General features: G+C 29.2%; 1 protein-coding gene across 1 annotated transcript in view; it reads right to left on the bottom strand.

The window, feature by feature from the left end:
- Nucleotides 1–13,193, bottom strand: part of LOC130903605 (uncharacterized) — a 45,260-nt gene extending 32,067 nt beyond the window's left edge. Inside the window, exon 1 of the mRNA XM_057815817.1 lies at nt 13,056–13,193. Coding sequence (XP_057671800.1) covers nt 13,056–13,076 — 21 coding nt within the window. The 5' untranslated portion in view covers nt 13,077–13,193. The remainder of the gene's footprint in view (nt 1–13,055) is intronic.
- Nucleotides 13,194–17,075: the final 3,882 nt, after the last annotated feature.

Raw genomic sequence — 17,075 nt, 5'->3', positions numbered from 1 at the left:
TGCATTTTGATTCACTTCTAAATCCGCAAGAAATTTGAAATTACCTAATTTCATAAGAACAAACAGAAGAAAAATTATTTTCATTTACAAACAAAATCGTGCTAGTGTCTCTTGAAATACGTGAAATTCCTAGGTTGGAAAATTTTCAATTTGCGATATTTCATTATATAAAGTACTACGAAGACTGTCCTGAATATCCTGTTTAATACTACTTAAGGGCATCTCATGTTTGCAAAAAAAATAAAAGAAAAATTTTATGTTGTAGCAAAATCTTTCTCATATTCTTTTATTTTATTTAAAAAACAAATGCACGCAGGGATCTGATAAGTTACGGAAATGTTACTCTTAAAAAGGTGATTTCATGTTAAAAACATCAACATAACTTTTTCAAGAGGCTGTGACCCCATGGCCCATGCTCATCTTGCCATACCCTTTAGAAATAATTACAAGCATATTCATATATATATAAGAAAATAGATATTTTCGAAGTTTGAAATTCATTACCGTATAATGTGATAAGATATGTCTAATAATATAATGTCTTAATCAAAATGGAAAAAACTCATTAAATTGTACTGCAATAATTCAAATTACAGGGTTTCTTAATAAAAAATATCGTAATTGTCTAAGGTAAATTAAACAGTAAGTATTTGGAAACCTAATTAATGATTTAACATTGTTGGCAACTTATAATGAAGAAATCTACTGAGAATTTTATTTACAAGGCAGTGAATTTTTTTGTGATCAGTTCCGAAGCATTGAGTATTGAACATAGAATATAATGTGTTAAACCCAAATAATAAAATGAGAAAAAACATGATACGGTAACTTTGCTATTTAAATTAATTTGTGGTTAACCTGATTGTATTATTTCGACGAACGATATAGTCGTAAAGGTTCTGATAATATTATGGTTATTCGATTCTGGTTTTCATACGGATGAATCAATGAAAGGAAAACCATATCTTGAAATTTCTAGTTATTTGCAAAATAAACTAATAGATCTTTATATTATATACAAAAGTTAAAAAAAAAACAGCAATATGCGGAGTTAAAAACCTCTTTTTTGATACTTCGAGTTGACACTTTTTTACCTTCTATTACTTCTACTTCTTCAATCTATTAAAACTATCACAATTGTATTTTTTATCCAAATAAAACTAAATAAAATTTTTGTACATTTTTACGAATTTGTGAAAAATTTACTAGTAATTACTATTCACTGGTTTTGTCCACACATTTGTTTTCGATCACTTTCATGACTCGTTATTGACTATTACAAGTAATGTTGTAAAGAAAATCAGGTCAAACATTACTAAGAGATACTTAAATAATCTGCTCATAAATTGACAATGAGTTTGAAAGTTTATACACAAAACCTTATGTCCAAATTGTGTGCTTTATTTAGAGCCCATTTCCATATAGTTATTGTAGAAATCTGAATTATTTTCCATGTTTTTGAATTAATCCCCATAGAGAAAAGCATGACCGCATGATGTAGATCATTACTGACACTTCAGCAGGTATTTCTGTCGAATGATGAAAAAATGGTCAGTTAGAAAAGGAGGGATTTACTCAATTTTGCTAAGTTCACTATCAATTTATAAGTTCTTCGTAAATATATTTTTCTGTATTTCCAAAGATTTAGGAGGTTATATACGTTTTTAGACTGAATTTTTAACTGAATATATACCTACTATTTTACTGTAAAGGGCTGCTGTCAAATCTGACAAATTTTTAAAAAAATTTTGTATAATTGAAAATTGAACCTTGTTAAACATAGGATAAAGTTATATTGAATTTATCGCTTATTTTTAAAATGCTATGAAAATAGGATGTTTCAATTAAACGAACAAAGCTTATACATCCGGAACTCCTAGACAACTGAAAACATTTTAACTGAAACGAGCTCACATTTCGACTTCAGTCATTGTCGTATTCCCTGCACAATGACTTTTAAGAGTATAAACCAGTGAAGCTGATTAAGATGATATCAAAAAAATTGGAAATTATTGAAATAAGTTTTCTTGAACTTCGTACACACACGTGCATAATTTATGTAACATAATATGCAAAGTTTTGATGTCGGACTACCTGCACATATTTAAACATAACCAAATGAAACTATCCAAATCACATTATTCATAAATTTTAAATACACATTCAACGTAAACATTCTAAAAGTGGACCATATAAAATTTAAAAATAACTCTGTTTTTCTCTTTTAATTTTATTTTAGATCGGATTATGTTGGATCGATGTTTTCTATGATGAAATACAATTATTCTCGCATATACACAGTGAAATAAAAAAGTTGTTGGAATGCTATCGAAATATACATCGATTGGGTAGAATTAAGTATTTCAAGCAATCAATTTCTTTATTCGGCCCTCCGTAATTATAAAGTTTTTAAACTTTATTCCCAAATCTATATGTACAGTTTCAAAGCTGCAATCAGTAATATCCATCGTCGTTCTTTGTAAATACAAAAATAAAAAGAATTAATTGTAATAACTTCCATTGTTTTAAAAAGTTTGTGAACACGTTTTACTTTTTGGCTGTTTCTAGATTTTTGATTTTAAACTAAATTTGGGACTTTGTACAAACATATTGCTTACTACAAGGTAGTTATATTAAATTTTTGTTCCGTGAAACGTTGAAAATCTGTGATATGAAGATAAAGAATGTCGAAAATAAGGCTTGAGTATAACGCACCAGGTGATCGGTATATGAATTGGAATTCGGAAAGTGTATTCTAAGTAGAACTTTCACAGTTTAATAACTTAGAATGCATTCAACAACACAATAACCGATTACCGGTAGAATTGTGAAATACAATCATTATTTTGAAGAAATAACTATGATTATACACAGTATGATTGACCATAATTCTAATGACAAAGTGATATTGGAAATTTGAGAAAATTAAAAAGGAAGGACTAAATATATTTGTTGGATGATTTCCATTATTATGGTATAAAATATATCGTATTGAAGTTTAAAGAACTAACAGCTTGATAGTGAACTATATAGTTCGAAAAAGCCTAAATCATTTCTCAATTCAACGGATGATTACTATTTCTTAAAAGAAAAATACGTGTAATATAATTTTACTTGCTAAACTCACACAAAAAATCGAATTTGTGTATTGAGTAGTCACTAGGTTCAATTTTTCCAAAAATTCCAATAATATATAAAATTTCGTATAAGTATGTCTCACTTGACTCAATACGATTTGTTTTATCAGTTTCTGAAACGTTTGCATCGACCCATCAAACACACTGTGTTTAAAAAATTTTACGAAGACAAAGTTCACGGGGAAATTGATGCGTCTGTGTACAGTCTTGGAAAAGAAGCACAAATTGTGGTTCACGTTTTAAACAAAATAGTATTCATTTGAAATTTATCAAACACATATACTTGTATGATATGAATATATCCACAGTTTTATAACACATTCCAATGTTAACAATTAAAGGACTATCTTTCTTTATATCTTCTAACTTCCTTTTATCTCCATTCATGATTGTGAATTATCCATGAGAATACATGAAATGATTGTAGATAATTCTCATATTTTCTTTTTAACACGCTCATATTAGCTTTACCTTTATCTAGGTTTGTGAGCTTGTTTGTTTGTAACTCTCCTTTGTGACTTTTACCGTTAGTATATCTCACCAATTTAATTGCGTTCGTAAGCCGAGTCGTGGATTCAAGAACCATTCACGCTGTGAAAAAATCGAACTAAGAAGTTAAAATTTTTTTTAAATAAACTTAAAACAATCATGAATGGAAAATACTGCTTTTGAACTTGGAATGAACTTCTGAAACTATAATGACATATAGATGGAAAAAAGCTTGAAATACTTTGTACTATTCTAGCATTTCCAAAAAATCATTCACAATTAATTATTCAAATTTATCATTTGAAACAATATCATGGCTTACATGTATTAGCTACCTATAAATTATATATTAGACGTGTAATAGTTGTTTTGTAATAATGAAACCACAAGAGTGACTACTAACGTCAATCATATCAATTTTAATTATAACAATAGCATCATGTGCGTGAATCGATATTATGATTTATCATCAGTCGACAATCTCTAATGTGCATACAGTGTGAACAATTCAATCATTTAGAAATAAAATGTTTGAAATTGAAGTTTTATCTATACCGACAGAATTTGCTATACAGAAGTAACTCACAAAATGCAATTTTAATATCTTCAATGAATATGAATAAATTTTCTAGTTAACAAGTATAGTAACATCCAGTTGGAAACAACTTATACAACGTGTTAATAAAGAAACTTGTCCTTATTTTGCTTTTTGTTAAATTCAAAAAAAAATGTTGAATAGAAATTTTCCAAATAACCGAAACGCCACAATAATCTTTTAACATACTTACATATTTGAAAAATATTAAAAAATACCGATGTACATTGTACCTATCTCTGTAATCATCTGTCAAAAACATATGATTATGGTTTTATCGGAGAAATATGGTAATATTTTGAGGATCAGAACATTTAATGACAAATGTTTTTAGATATCATTTGAAGAATATATTTTTTCTTTGTATAGAAATCCTTTTATATCGAGCGCTTTAGACCTTATTATTTGACTCTCATATGTGACTCAGTGTCTACATTCAAATATTTCTGTGAATCAATATGCGTTTCTAGTATAACTATTTAATTAAAGGTATCTTTGGGATATACGCAATATTTAAATATGAATTATTTAATATTTTCAACCAGAGCTGTGTTACTATTGTTAAGAAATTATTATTTAAACGTTAGATACTCAAACGTTGATCCTGTAAATTTCTTCCATGCATAATCAGTATCTTCGTACAAATATCAATTTACATTTTATATTTCAATGACTCTTTGACAATTCTTTATCATAATTCAATTACTCAGTTGTAGAGACACTACATATTTCTACACTACAGGACATGTTTTTAAGTCGTAGTTCAATGTTTCTGCAGATTATACAGAGTGGTGGAGAGTAAACCACGCTTACAGATATATCTTCGATTAAACTACTACTGTGACCAAGTAGGGATAATTTGCAACAAGTGAATATACTGTTAAAGTCAACGTAGTGAAAAATTACATTCATAATAATGAGCATAATTAGCTGTATACTCGGAACTGACAACAGGGGTTACAAAGTATAATATTAATAAACTCATATAAAATGTTTATTGTCCTTCAGATCAATACCAATCAATTGATTAAAACTTAATTCAACTTCAAGCCTATAACTAATTTTTATTTCTAATTGCAAGATAAAAAGGATTTTTTATGCTGATTGAATCAGATACAAGACGGTTTTAGTCACACCATAACCACTTTTCACTAGTTAGTTAATATATTTATATTATATTTTGTTCTTATGGTTTTACCGAGGTGACCGTTAAACTTCGACCAATCGCGTTGTTCTTTATTTAATTTGAAAACAAAACGGCTGAGATCATTTGAATTTCAGATACTTGTATCTTAAAGTAACTAAAAGAATGTAATATCACCATATACCTACAGTTACCTATTGATTGAATTGTTATATCACGTTAATCATTATATACGTATAATATTGTTAAAAATTGATTGGCTACGTTGGCTTAAAATTATTTTTATACTGAACTTTAACATATTTTAATTAATGACATTGAGGATTTGATTTTGAACCGCATATATGATAATATTTTAGAGGTATTTTTATGAGCACACTCATAAAATTCAACAATGATGATCAACGTATTTTTATAACTTTTGTTTTCAAGGTCTGTTGAGAATATTTATGAGAATTTTGTTATTGTTGAAATATTACTTTTTTATATAATCTTATTAGTTATTTTTTGTGAGAAGTTGACTCGTTCATGGTCAAAGAAGTGCAACTTGTGAAACATTGTGTGTTCTTAGACTGAAAACAAACTCAATCGATTATATCATAATTATTATTAAGGTAATAATCTATTCCTCAAAACATAAAAACTTGTATTAAAAACCATGTTTTACAATTATTACTCTTGTGTAACATTTTGTGACAAAATTCAATGTAGTCGCAATAAGAGATGTTATTTTAGGAATATTATTATTGTACTGTCAGCATGAGAACATAAAATATGTAAGAGCAATAAACAAAAACATTAACTAAAGTGGGTTTTTATAACCAAGTTAACGTCTGACGTTATCGAAACGCGCGTCAAACAAAGTAATATTATGAGTATTGATCTAGTGATAGGAGGGTAGACAAATAAAAACAAATATTCATAATTGGATTTGACAAAATATTCTCCATTAAGATCTATAGACATTTGCATGCGTGTTAGGTACCTCCAAAGCATGTGATTTGAACGCATAAATCGGTTCATCAGATTTAGAAAAACATTGATCTCTCAATTTAGTTTTAACCTGCTGTGGAAATAAAAAGAAATCATTCGGTGCCAAACAATGACTGTAGAGCGAATGACCCGTCAATTCGATGTTATGACTGTTCAAAAACGTTTTTGTTGTACCTGGTATGTGAGCGATTGCGTTTTCGTGGTCGAGAATGATTCATCTTCCCTCGAGGTTGCTCTAATGGAACGGTGGCGATATGTCAAGTTATTTCGAAAAAACAGGCGACCATTTACTTCGGAGTACTTGATACTTGATAGTTGGATTTTGCTCATCTTGAAAGACCCCTACAGTCGACTGCTGTTTAGTTTTGGATTCTTATGCATGGATTCGTCGGCTGTCATGATCTTATAAACGTTTTTCGAATCACAGCGTTTGAATTTTCTCAGCATTTCTTTGCACGAATTGAAACGAACTTTTTTTTGAGCCAACGCGAACAAGTCTTTTTGACAGCCAAATGTTCATCCAATATTGAATATATGTGAGGGGAACTAATGCCCAAATATGCTTCAATCACACCATATATCACTTGATGATTTTGCAATATAAGTTTACACATAGCACCGATGTCTTTTGGTATAACCGTACAATTGTAGCAAAGTGTGACCATAATTGATGGGAAAACCAGCGAAACACGGTGGCTAAAAATTGTGCTCCATCACCAAAAGTCGAAACGAGTTGGTCGGCACACTGCTGTTGGTTCAATCCTCTTCGTGAATAAGTCATAGAAAAGCATGACATGTTCTGAGTATGTTCACCATTAAAAATGTCAATGACATTATCACATTTGACATATTCATATCAAATTTGCCATATCTCAAAACTTAAGGAGCAATCCTCGTAGCAGTGTGTTCAATATAAACTACTTCAGAGTTAGGAAACACTAATAGTTCTCACAAGAGTTACAAATGTTGTATTTTATTGATAGTTTCGTCATACAATATCTATTTTATGACTTTATTTCCATTAATCAATGCTCGGAAGTTTATACTGAATAATTTAGTCACAAAACTGTGATCTCATATTATTATTCTTCCAAGGATGTGATGGATGGTTTGAGTATTCGTGCTACCAACGGTTCCCCTTATTGCTATATCAGAAGTTTCAAACATTGGAAAGTCTTATAATCAAAATTCAGTAGTTTTAAATTAAAGAGAGTATTCCGACAAGTACTATGCATACAAATCTAAATTTTACAATATACTCTCAATTTAGTTGGATACATTCAACTCAGCGATGAGATTCTTTTGCCCATTTTAAACATAAATTTACTCGTGGTCCCCAAAAAAGTTTACTTGGCAGTGATGACCTTCTCATTCGAGTAAAAAATTTTACCCGGCAAGTGACAAGTGACAAGTTTGGAAACAAAAAATGTCATGGTGCAGATGAAGTTTACTTTTTAGACTTCTCACACCGATGTGAATAACTCAAGTCTGACATTGCCATCAAGTTTATACCAGTGGAGACTTATTTCATCGAGTATCACGCTCAAACAGACTCAAGCACTGCTTTGAAGTAGTATCACCATTACGAATGTTCCTCGGAGTGAGCAAACGTAGCACCCATCGTGTCGATAGCTTTCTCATATATTAAATTTCATGCAGAATACGACCTTCTGGAATATCTGCTGACCCAGCTATCTCTTTCTAATACTTACCGTTACCATGATGCGTATTCCGATAATCAAATTGAATCGTCTTTGCAGACCAAGAAAAACTGGTTTTTATATCTGTTTCAAGTATGTGTTTTTTTATATATACAACAATTATTTTGTGTAGGAGCAAACACCATTCCCAATATCGATTGCAGGTGAAGTTATCAGTAATTTAGCTTTTGCAATAATTACATGAGCTAGTAACACGCAACGTCTTTTCAATCCCCCTTGTCTCAATAAACTATTTCACCGTTTTGCTACATCGCCTTTTAGCAATGTGTGTCAATTTTCGGTTTTAAAGTTTCATCTTGGTTTTACCGATACATCGTTGATTAGTTTTTTAATAAACATTCAAATTCACACTGGCATCTCTTACATTGCTATTGAGATTATATTTAAAATAGTATAAAATATGTTAATTAGTTCTTTTTCACCATACACATGATTAATGTTTAAGTACTATAATTATACATTAATATTTATGAATGATAACTCACAAAAAGTAACATAATTTCCATATCAACCATGACCAAATGAAAATGTCAGGTGTTAGTATTTAGTTTTTATTAAATATTGATGTTTTATTAGATATTTTTGTCTACTAGTAATTATTCTAAGATTGTTAAAAATAAAACATAATTTCCATGGTCATCTATTCATCCGGATGTTTTTATATCTATGTTATTGATATTTTGAAGCATTCTAAATCCAGTGGCATATTCATATAATCTCTAAGAACAATTCTTTATATAAAGATATATTATCATTTTGACCCCATGTAGATATTTATTGATAACTTCAGATTGTATGGAAGAATTTTTAATCGAATTTAATAAAAATTCACAATATAATGGAAAACGATGCTGACAATAGTAGAGTAGATAAAATTTGCTAATCGTTTGTTTAATATTTTTCTGTTATTATTGAACAAAATACTCGAATATTTGTGTCAAATACGTCATAATTTGGAACACTTTGATATAGATAATGCATTCAAATACAGGAGGGCCTTTGGAAAAGCAACTAAAAAATGTAGATTTAGAGCAATGCCTGACATGAAAGATGGAAAAATCATGTTTAAATTATATTCTAGTCGATAAAACTACGTAAAATGTTTTAAATTCTACAACACATAAGCTTATGTTTATTTCTTTGTCTATAACAAAGATGAGATATTACATGAATATACTTTTTATATCAACGTGATATCCTACTCTAGAAACAATGATATAGAATTTGGAATGCAATTCTGGAATACCAATATTTTCTTTAAATATACTCAAACCTATCGATTGGTACTTATTCGTTATACCATCACGGAAATTCCGAAGTATGTATAATAAAAGTGTCTGGATGGGGTGGAATACTATTTCACATAAAAAATGGCTAGGTTAGGTTAGGTTAGGTTAGGAGAGGCGGAAAGAGTGAAAAAAAAATTCGCGTGGGACTGTATTGTGTTTATTTATTGTTTGGGCGGGGGTGATGTAAGCTTACATTCGATTGATGATAATTGTTATTGTTATTTGTTGATTGAGTTTCGGTTTCGTTTCACAATTTGGATTTCGGTTCGAATTATTCTTCAGTTGCTGTTAGTTTATAACAAAGACATGTCCGTTTTAAATATTTTCGGTACGTTAGAACGTGTAGGAGATAAAGAAGGAAGGTGCAGTAAAATTCTTTCAAGACCGTGGTATAATAAAAAAAGTTCGTTTGTGCAGGAAGAAAGATCCTATGACTGTTACGTTCAGCGCTAACTACGATCGGTGGATATGCAGTAAACGCTCGTGTAGTGAGGAGAAGGGACTAAGGATCGGTACATAGTTAGAGGGTACCAGACTATCATTAAAGACCATCGCTCTTTTCATATATGCCTGGTCGCAGGAGTATTCTTCGTGCAAATTTTTAGAACGAGAGCTGGCTATGAGTAGTGAGGCTATGAGCGATTGGAGGAATTATTTAAGGGAAGTTTGTGTGAACTCATTGCCCCGAAATAAAAGGAAGATTGACGAGTGCGAGTTCATGTGGAGATTTAGGTGAATAAAAATTATTATGGAAATATAGGGATGGAAATATTTTGATTAAGTTTTTTTGTATTTTTTCAAATATAAAAAATTGTGAAAAATATTATCTACTTTTATTTACATATATGTTCCATAAATAAGTTTTATGATTATCATAAACTTTTTTGGGATTTTGTATGTAGAATTTTTTGAAAATAAATTTTTTTTTGCTTTTTCCGCCTTAATTTAATTGCTTTTCTTTTCTTCTAAAACACTGTATTTTGTCGTTATTATTATTATTATTATTTTGGTGATGGTGGTAAAACGAAGAAGACCCGAATTTTGATATACAATTATATTGTTCTGTTTTCCAGTTTAAAGAAACTGAGTCATTGTTCAAATTATGGCTATTTTTTTAGGGTGTACACAGTCAAACTCATTAGAATGTTTTAGTAGTCTATGGGTAACAGAGACATTTACTCAATTAAATAATTAAATTCAAGTGTTTGATTGTTTTTCAATCATTTGTTACTTTTTAACATTAGGTTTTCTTTTGTGTTCAACTTCACATACCTCATTAAATGATCATCAAAATGAAAGTGTTTTCATTTAACAAAACCAATGATAATGTCTTATCTCTGTGATACCCCAAATACATTATTTTTAAATGTAACCATCGCTATTGGAATTACCTATTGATGAATTCGAGCATTTTTATAAAATATTATTTTGTGCTCTATTGATTTTTTCAAATCACTCTCTCCCTGTATATATTTGGGAATTTGGCTGCTAACATGTTGTTCTTGATATCACCCGATATTGAGATTAGCTTTATTGTAATGATGTTGTTTTGTAAAGATAGTATATTGTTGGTGTTATATTTCAACACTATAATATATACAAATGTACAGACTATTAGTTTGTTATTGGAATTTCCATTCATGTTAGATATCAAATAATACATGAAACATATGTTGAAATTGAATATCACGAGAATCAATTTCCGAATTTAAAATCTTATTTTTGTCACATGTTTACAATAATTATAAGCAACAATTTATGAAATTTGAACTGATTCATGTCTGTCATTACATCCAGTGCTAGGCAACCACTGCTCCTACATTTTTAGTATCCGAAATTAAAACACAAGGATCAGAATTACATGCTATTGTAATGTAAACATGATTTATGATTGAATCGACCCTCTACATTAGGTTTAAAATTTTGTTTATAATTTTTTGATCCTAGGTTTTGAAACTCGGTAACAAAAGTGAAAATAGAAAATTCATATTCGAAGGATTGATTTTTTTCTAGTCCCCCATTAATACAATTCGACAGAACAGGCATCTGTGAATTCAATGAATCATTTTGTTTATATGGACCGTGGAAATATTCTATGATCTTATATACTGGATAGAAATTATCATTTTTATGGTTATTTAATTTAACTTTGTTAGATTTGATATCTTATTGGAACAAAGTCTCGAGAATTGATAGGAATTTTAAATGGGACAATAAAAAAATTTGTAGTTATTACACATTTTATTTCTTTATTCATATAACAGGTGATCTATTGATTGATATTATCATAGTAGTCAATATCAAATATTACTTTGAAATCGAAAATTGGTCGAAACATGGAAAAAGTTTTCTATTCTCAAAACACATTATTCAATGAAGAGAGACCTTAAGTCCAAATCATTTATATAAAAGAATATAGAAATGATCTGAATTTTAATTTTTATAAACAATATAATAGAAATTGTATGGAGAGTAATTTGATATGTCGATCTAATTTCAGTTTTAAATTATTAAAACATTTACTATGATCCGTTTCAAATATTATCAAGAAATTTTGCATCCCTTACTGTCGTAATTCAAATTTCAACATATACAAAAGAAGTTATTATCCATTCAAGTTATTTATTGTGTGTAGATTCGAGATTATTTAAAAAGAAAAAAAATGTTGCTTAAATTGTTTTCTACTTTTTATAATTGAATAATTTTCAAATATATGAGTTTTTTCTAAAAATTTATTTTTTAATGCTTGTCTTTATTTCAAAACCTTTCAAATTTTATATTCAAATGTATTTCTGCCTGAGAGAAGTTATATGGAGAAAGAAAATACAAGGGTGGACTGTATAATTGAATCCAGCGCTTGGATCTAAACACAGAAAATAGACAAACCATCACCTTAGAAATGTAGAATTGATATAAAAACATTAGATGAAAGCCGGAGAAAAAAAATGGATGAACGCAAACAACAGAAGAATAAATTAGAAAACCGCCAAAACGTTGGATGGAGTACCTATAGCAAAAAACAACCAAGTGAAAGGCAGACAACAAAATGCTTCCTAGTCGTGCGTACAAAAAGAGATTAATTTAAAACGTTAGATATTTATTAGCTAACAAAATACTACTAATCGCTATTTTATAAAAATATATTAACAACTGTGAAGCACTTAGTATCAAAGTTATACGTTTTTTGTACAAATAGACATGAAAATATTTCAAGCATTAATGAAAAAAATAATACCAATATTACATCAAAATTGGCTCGTTAACTTAAGAAAATTATTGTTTCCGTTTCTGAGTATTACGTTTCTATTACTAGAACTATGGCTACGGAATATTTATTATGGATTCATTCTTATTAACAATATTCTGATCCATTTTACTTATTTGATATTAAAAACTATAGAACAACAACTATATATATGTACTATATTCCTCACATCCTAATAATATTTTAATTCGAAACTATGAGATATCTCGATCATTATAGGAAAAATATTTCCATGATTGATATTCTTAGGGTCGTTCATAAATTTCTGAGAAAATTTATAAAATGTTTTTATTTGAATGCATGAAGTAGAAAATTGAATGTTATTATTTTACCGTTGTATTGATATACAAATGTATATATTCCATACTATATTTACTCTGATGTAAAACTTAAAAAAAAATACTATTAAAAAAAACACTCACCAAAACAAGACAAATTTTCATGGTTATTCGTAATTCACAATCACACAGCAAAACACTACCGCTATCTACTCTCAGTTCAAGCTCTACCGTTCATTACTGGTATTCTGGGTTATACTCCTCTTTCAGTTTGTAGACAAACTACTTAAATCAAGTAGGGGAACAGGTAGATGGACGCTAGTCAGTAACGTCTAGAACATGTATTTTAGGAAGGCTATAATCACGTTTTAAACGTATAGGGGAGAAGAATAATGCCGGAGGAATTTTTCAAGTTGATTGATGCTTGTCAAGATGTTAAACTGGACAATAGTCAAGTTCTAGGTATATGATTTCGATTTTCTTTTCTTCTTGTTTTTTTTGACAAAAAGAAAGTATAAAAATAGAATCAAATTATCTTTAACTTCAAGGATACAGGTTTAATGTGAATGTAAAATGGTATCATAGCAATAATGGGAATTAGAATAAACATATTTCTACGTGAAACGAAAATCTTGAATGACAAGTATGGGGCCTTCGATGCATTCTTTGTATTTTATCTCAACACTCTATTTGAATAAAAAATTTCAAAAGGTTTTATCTTATCTAGCTGTCTGCTTGTGTAATATTTTGACTACAAAGTGATCAAAACTCGAAATAACTTCAAAAATAAATGATCAAAATTATATACATATTATATTTGTGAAATAATTTTTTTGGTTTATCGAAAAAAATTCTTAAATTCAAAAATTGAAAAGAATTATAAATTGAATAATAAATAAGAATAATTGGAGGAATGTTTTTTGAAACATACAATACAATTATAAAAATTAACGTATTTTTTTCTGTCGGTAGTAGAGAAACGAAGGCTAGAGGACTGAAAGTTTGAACATTGGGGAAATCAAGAAGTAATCCAGTCAACTATGTCTCAATATTGGGGATCATTTCAATGGCTACTTTTTATGGTTGACCTCAATCGCAAAAAGTGGTTCATTTGTGGACATTCTTATCACTTTTTTGGTTGGACAAAATTCAGAAAGAGAATGCCATAGACTTCATTTCGGAGAATTTCATACGCTAACCCGAGAATTTCTTCCAAATTTTCAAAATGTCTTCAAGTTCTTTTCATGAATTATCATATGAATTAGGGTCAATATTATCAAAAACATACATTATAAAGGACAATATCACCTTAAAATAGACTCGTAATTTTTTATTCAAATAGAATAGTTTGCGTACATTTACTGCTTCTATGTCACTCGTGAAATAGTTTGTGGCTTAGCTGTAGAGGATATGATGAGTCAGTAAGATAGCTAAATATATTTTGTTTTGTGGATGATGAACTGTGTTCAGTACTTACGATATTTGACACTTTTAAAATCACCCACCACTTTCCATAAGTCCGAAACATGGGACTTATAAAATGAAACCTTTGTTTGAATTTGTATTAACCATGGAAAAAGACAAGGCAGTAAACGCGCATAAGTGAGCTTAAAGGCGCGTTCAAGAGAAGCCTGTAGTGTGGTTAATGGTATTAGCGCCTCCCTCGAAGACAGAGTCGGTTGGTAAAAATATAAAATCGTAAAAATAGATTTATTATGAATAAAAATAATATTGATCATTCATTACATTTATTATATAAATGAAAACATGTTTTATATTCAATATATTAAACAAATGTTTCGAATTTTATAGTCACTTGAAAAGAAATGGGTTTATTATATGAGTGTTTCTTTGTTTTCTTGAAATTGATTTGCTATGCAATAAATTTAATATGATAAGTATATATTTTGTAGAAACAGCTCTTATAACTTCTCCCAGAAGTTATCCAATTGTTGAAATCGCAAACTACAAAAAATATCAAACGTATTCTTATCAAACATTTCCATTCTGTTTACTAACAACTTGGTGACAAGTAGTGTTCGCATGTAGCTGTTGCACTAGTGGTCAGTGCACTGATTCCACAACTTATAACGACAGAAGTTGAATTATGGTCGAAAAAACGTTCGTGAGAAATGCATCACATATTTTAAATTCCTCCTAGAAGGAACTTCCACCTAACTAATCAACAACTAGTCACTTTTTGTGGATGACCTTAATGTTCATTCATTAATGTTCAAAAGTTTCTTACTAAATAAGAAAGCTTGACTACTCGTGGATTATTGTGGCCTCATACCAAGGCAAAATATACGATTGCTATTGATATTTCGATTTTCTTAAGATTTAAGCAATTCGAGTGAAATTTATATTTCTATTGTGTATATTTTCAATTCAACTAGAAATAATTCAATTGATAGTTGTTAAATACTTTTTTAACAACAAGTAAAATTATTTTTTCTGATTAACACAGATTTTTATTTTTGTACTTTCAATTTGATATTCATAATGTATATTGATCTATTTATTAATATAATAACGCAAATTGTCAATGTCAAGTCATATTCTGATAAAGATTGAAATTTTTATCTTTTATTTTAAAGTTATTATATATCAAAAGACAATCACGAAAAATATATAAAAATGTCTAAGAAGTAAAAAGTTAAAGAAATTGTGGTTACATTGTACCGGATGTCCCAATAAGAATGGCTCTCGGCCATATCTCGGGAACCGTTTATAGTACAACTTCGGGGAAAAAAATTGTAAAATGAAATATAAGCTGAATTTCTTGAAGAATACGATAATCATAGTTTAAATGCATTTTAATTGGGTAAAATTTGTAAATTATTCATTTTATAATTTTTGGTATTTAATTACGCCCTCTGGCGGTGGACCGACAACTTTGTAAATAATTTCCAGGTTTTTCTCGAGGTCACTTTTTTAATAAATGTGTTTTTCCCGAAGCTGTACTATAAACGGTTCCAGAGATATGGTCGAGAGCCATTCTCATTAGGACACCCGATACATCGCGCTAGATCTGGATATCTACGAAAGGCATAATATCTATATATCTATCTTCTTCTTAAATAACTTCACCTTATACTCATTTTCACTTGTGGAATTAAAGATATCGTAGGGGGATCAGGTTTATATGTGTACACAAAATGTTGTTATTCCATATCTTCAAGGACAGTTAAATCTCATTTTGCAATTGAAGAATGCGCATCAACATACAGAAACTGTTGATACATTTTTTGAAAGAAGGAACCATAATATTGATAATTTCAATCAATTTATACAACTAAATTCTGTGGGATACTCTAAGTGAATTCTTCATGCCACTTTACTATAACCAATGCCTTGAACATGAGAGTATCTTGGATAAAATTTATTAATAATTAAACGAAAGTAAATACCAAAGAATAGAATTGGTTGATGATCTCTTAATGAAATACTTTAGCCCAAAATATGAATAGATTACATCAAAAAATACAAGAAAATATATTACGAGAACAAAGCAGCTAATGTCAATGATATTGAGTAGACATAGACGGACTTTGAGGAAAAATAAATCTGGAATAGATCCATGAATTTGCAGGTGTATTAGATACTCCCATAAATGATTTTCGATAAGTTAAACTAAGATTATGGATAGAAGTGACGATCATTATAGAAACGAGAACAGAAAAGGTATGCTCATTTTTATTATTAATTTACAGAGAATGTAGTAATAGAATAATAAGCTAATGAATTCTTACCCAAGTCTTATCTAGTATAACTGGAAGATATATGGATATATTTGCCCTTATAGAACATGGATAGTTTAACGGAAGCTTCAATCATGAGCTATTTAGAACAAGATATTCAGTACGAAAGCACAACTTTTACGAGTAAAGTACTGTCAAATACCATTTTTTGAATGATAAATACATGATACATACATACGTAACAGTGATAAAATACCTTAGTTTCTACAACTACTCACTCCACTAAGATTTCGAACACTCAATTCTTTAGTAACCAAGTGTTTGAACTTTTAATGATTTTCTAGTAGGTACATTTTCTTTAGCAAATGAAGATAATCAGGTATTTTTATTGGTGGCTAATATCCTAGAAATTCAACAATCATAAATTTGGGATGCACACGTTTTCCAAATTAATGAAAGACAA

This window comes from Diorhabda carinulata, chromosome 2 (assembly GCF_026250575.1).
Source record: "Diorhabda carinulata isolate Delta chromosome 2, icDioCari1.1, whole genome shotgun sequence".
NCBI lineage: Eukaryota > Metazoa > Arthropoda > Insecta > Coleoptera > Chrysomelidae > Diorhabda > Diorhabda carinulata.
The sequence above is the reverse complement of the archived record's forward strand: the minus strand, read 5'-3'. Positions and strand labels throughout refer to the sequence as shown.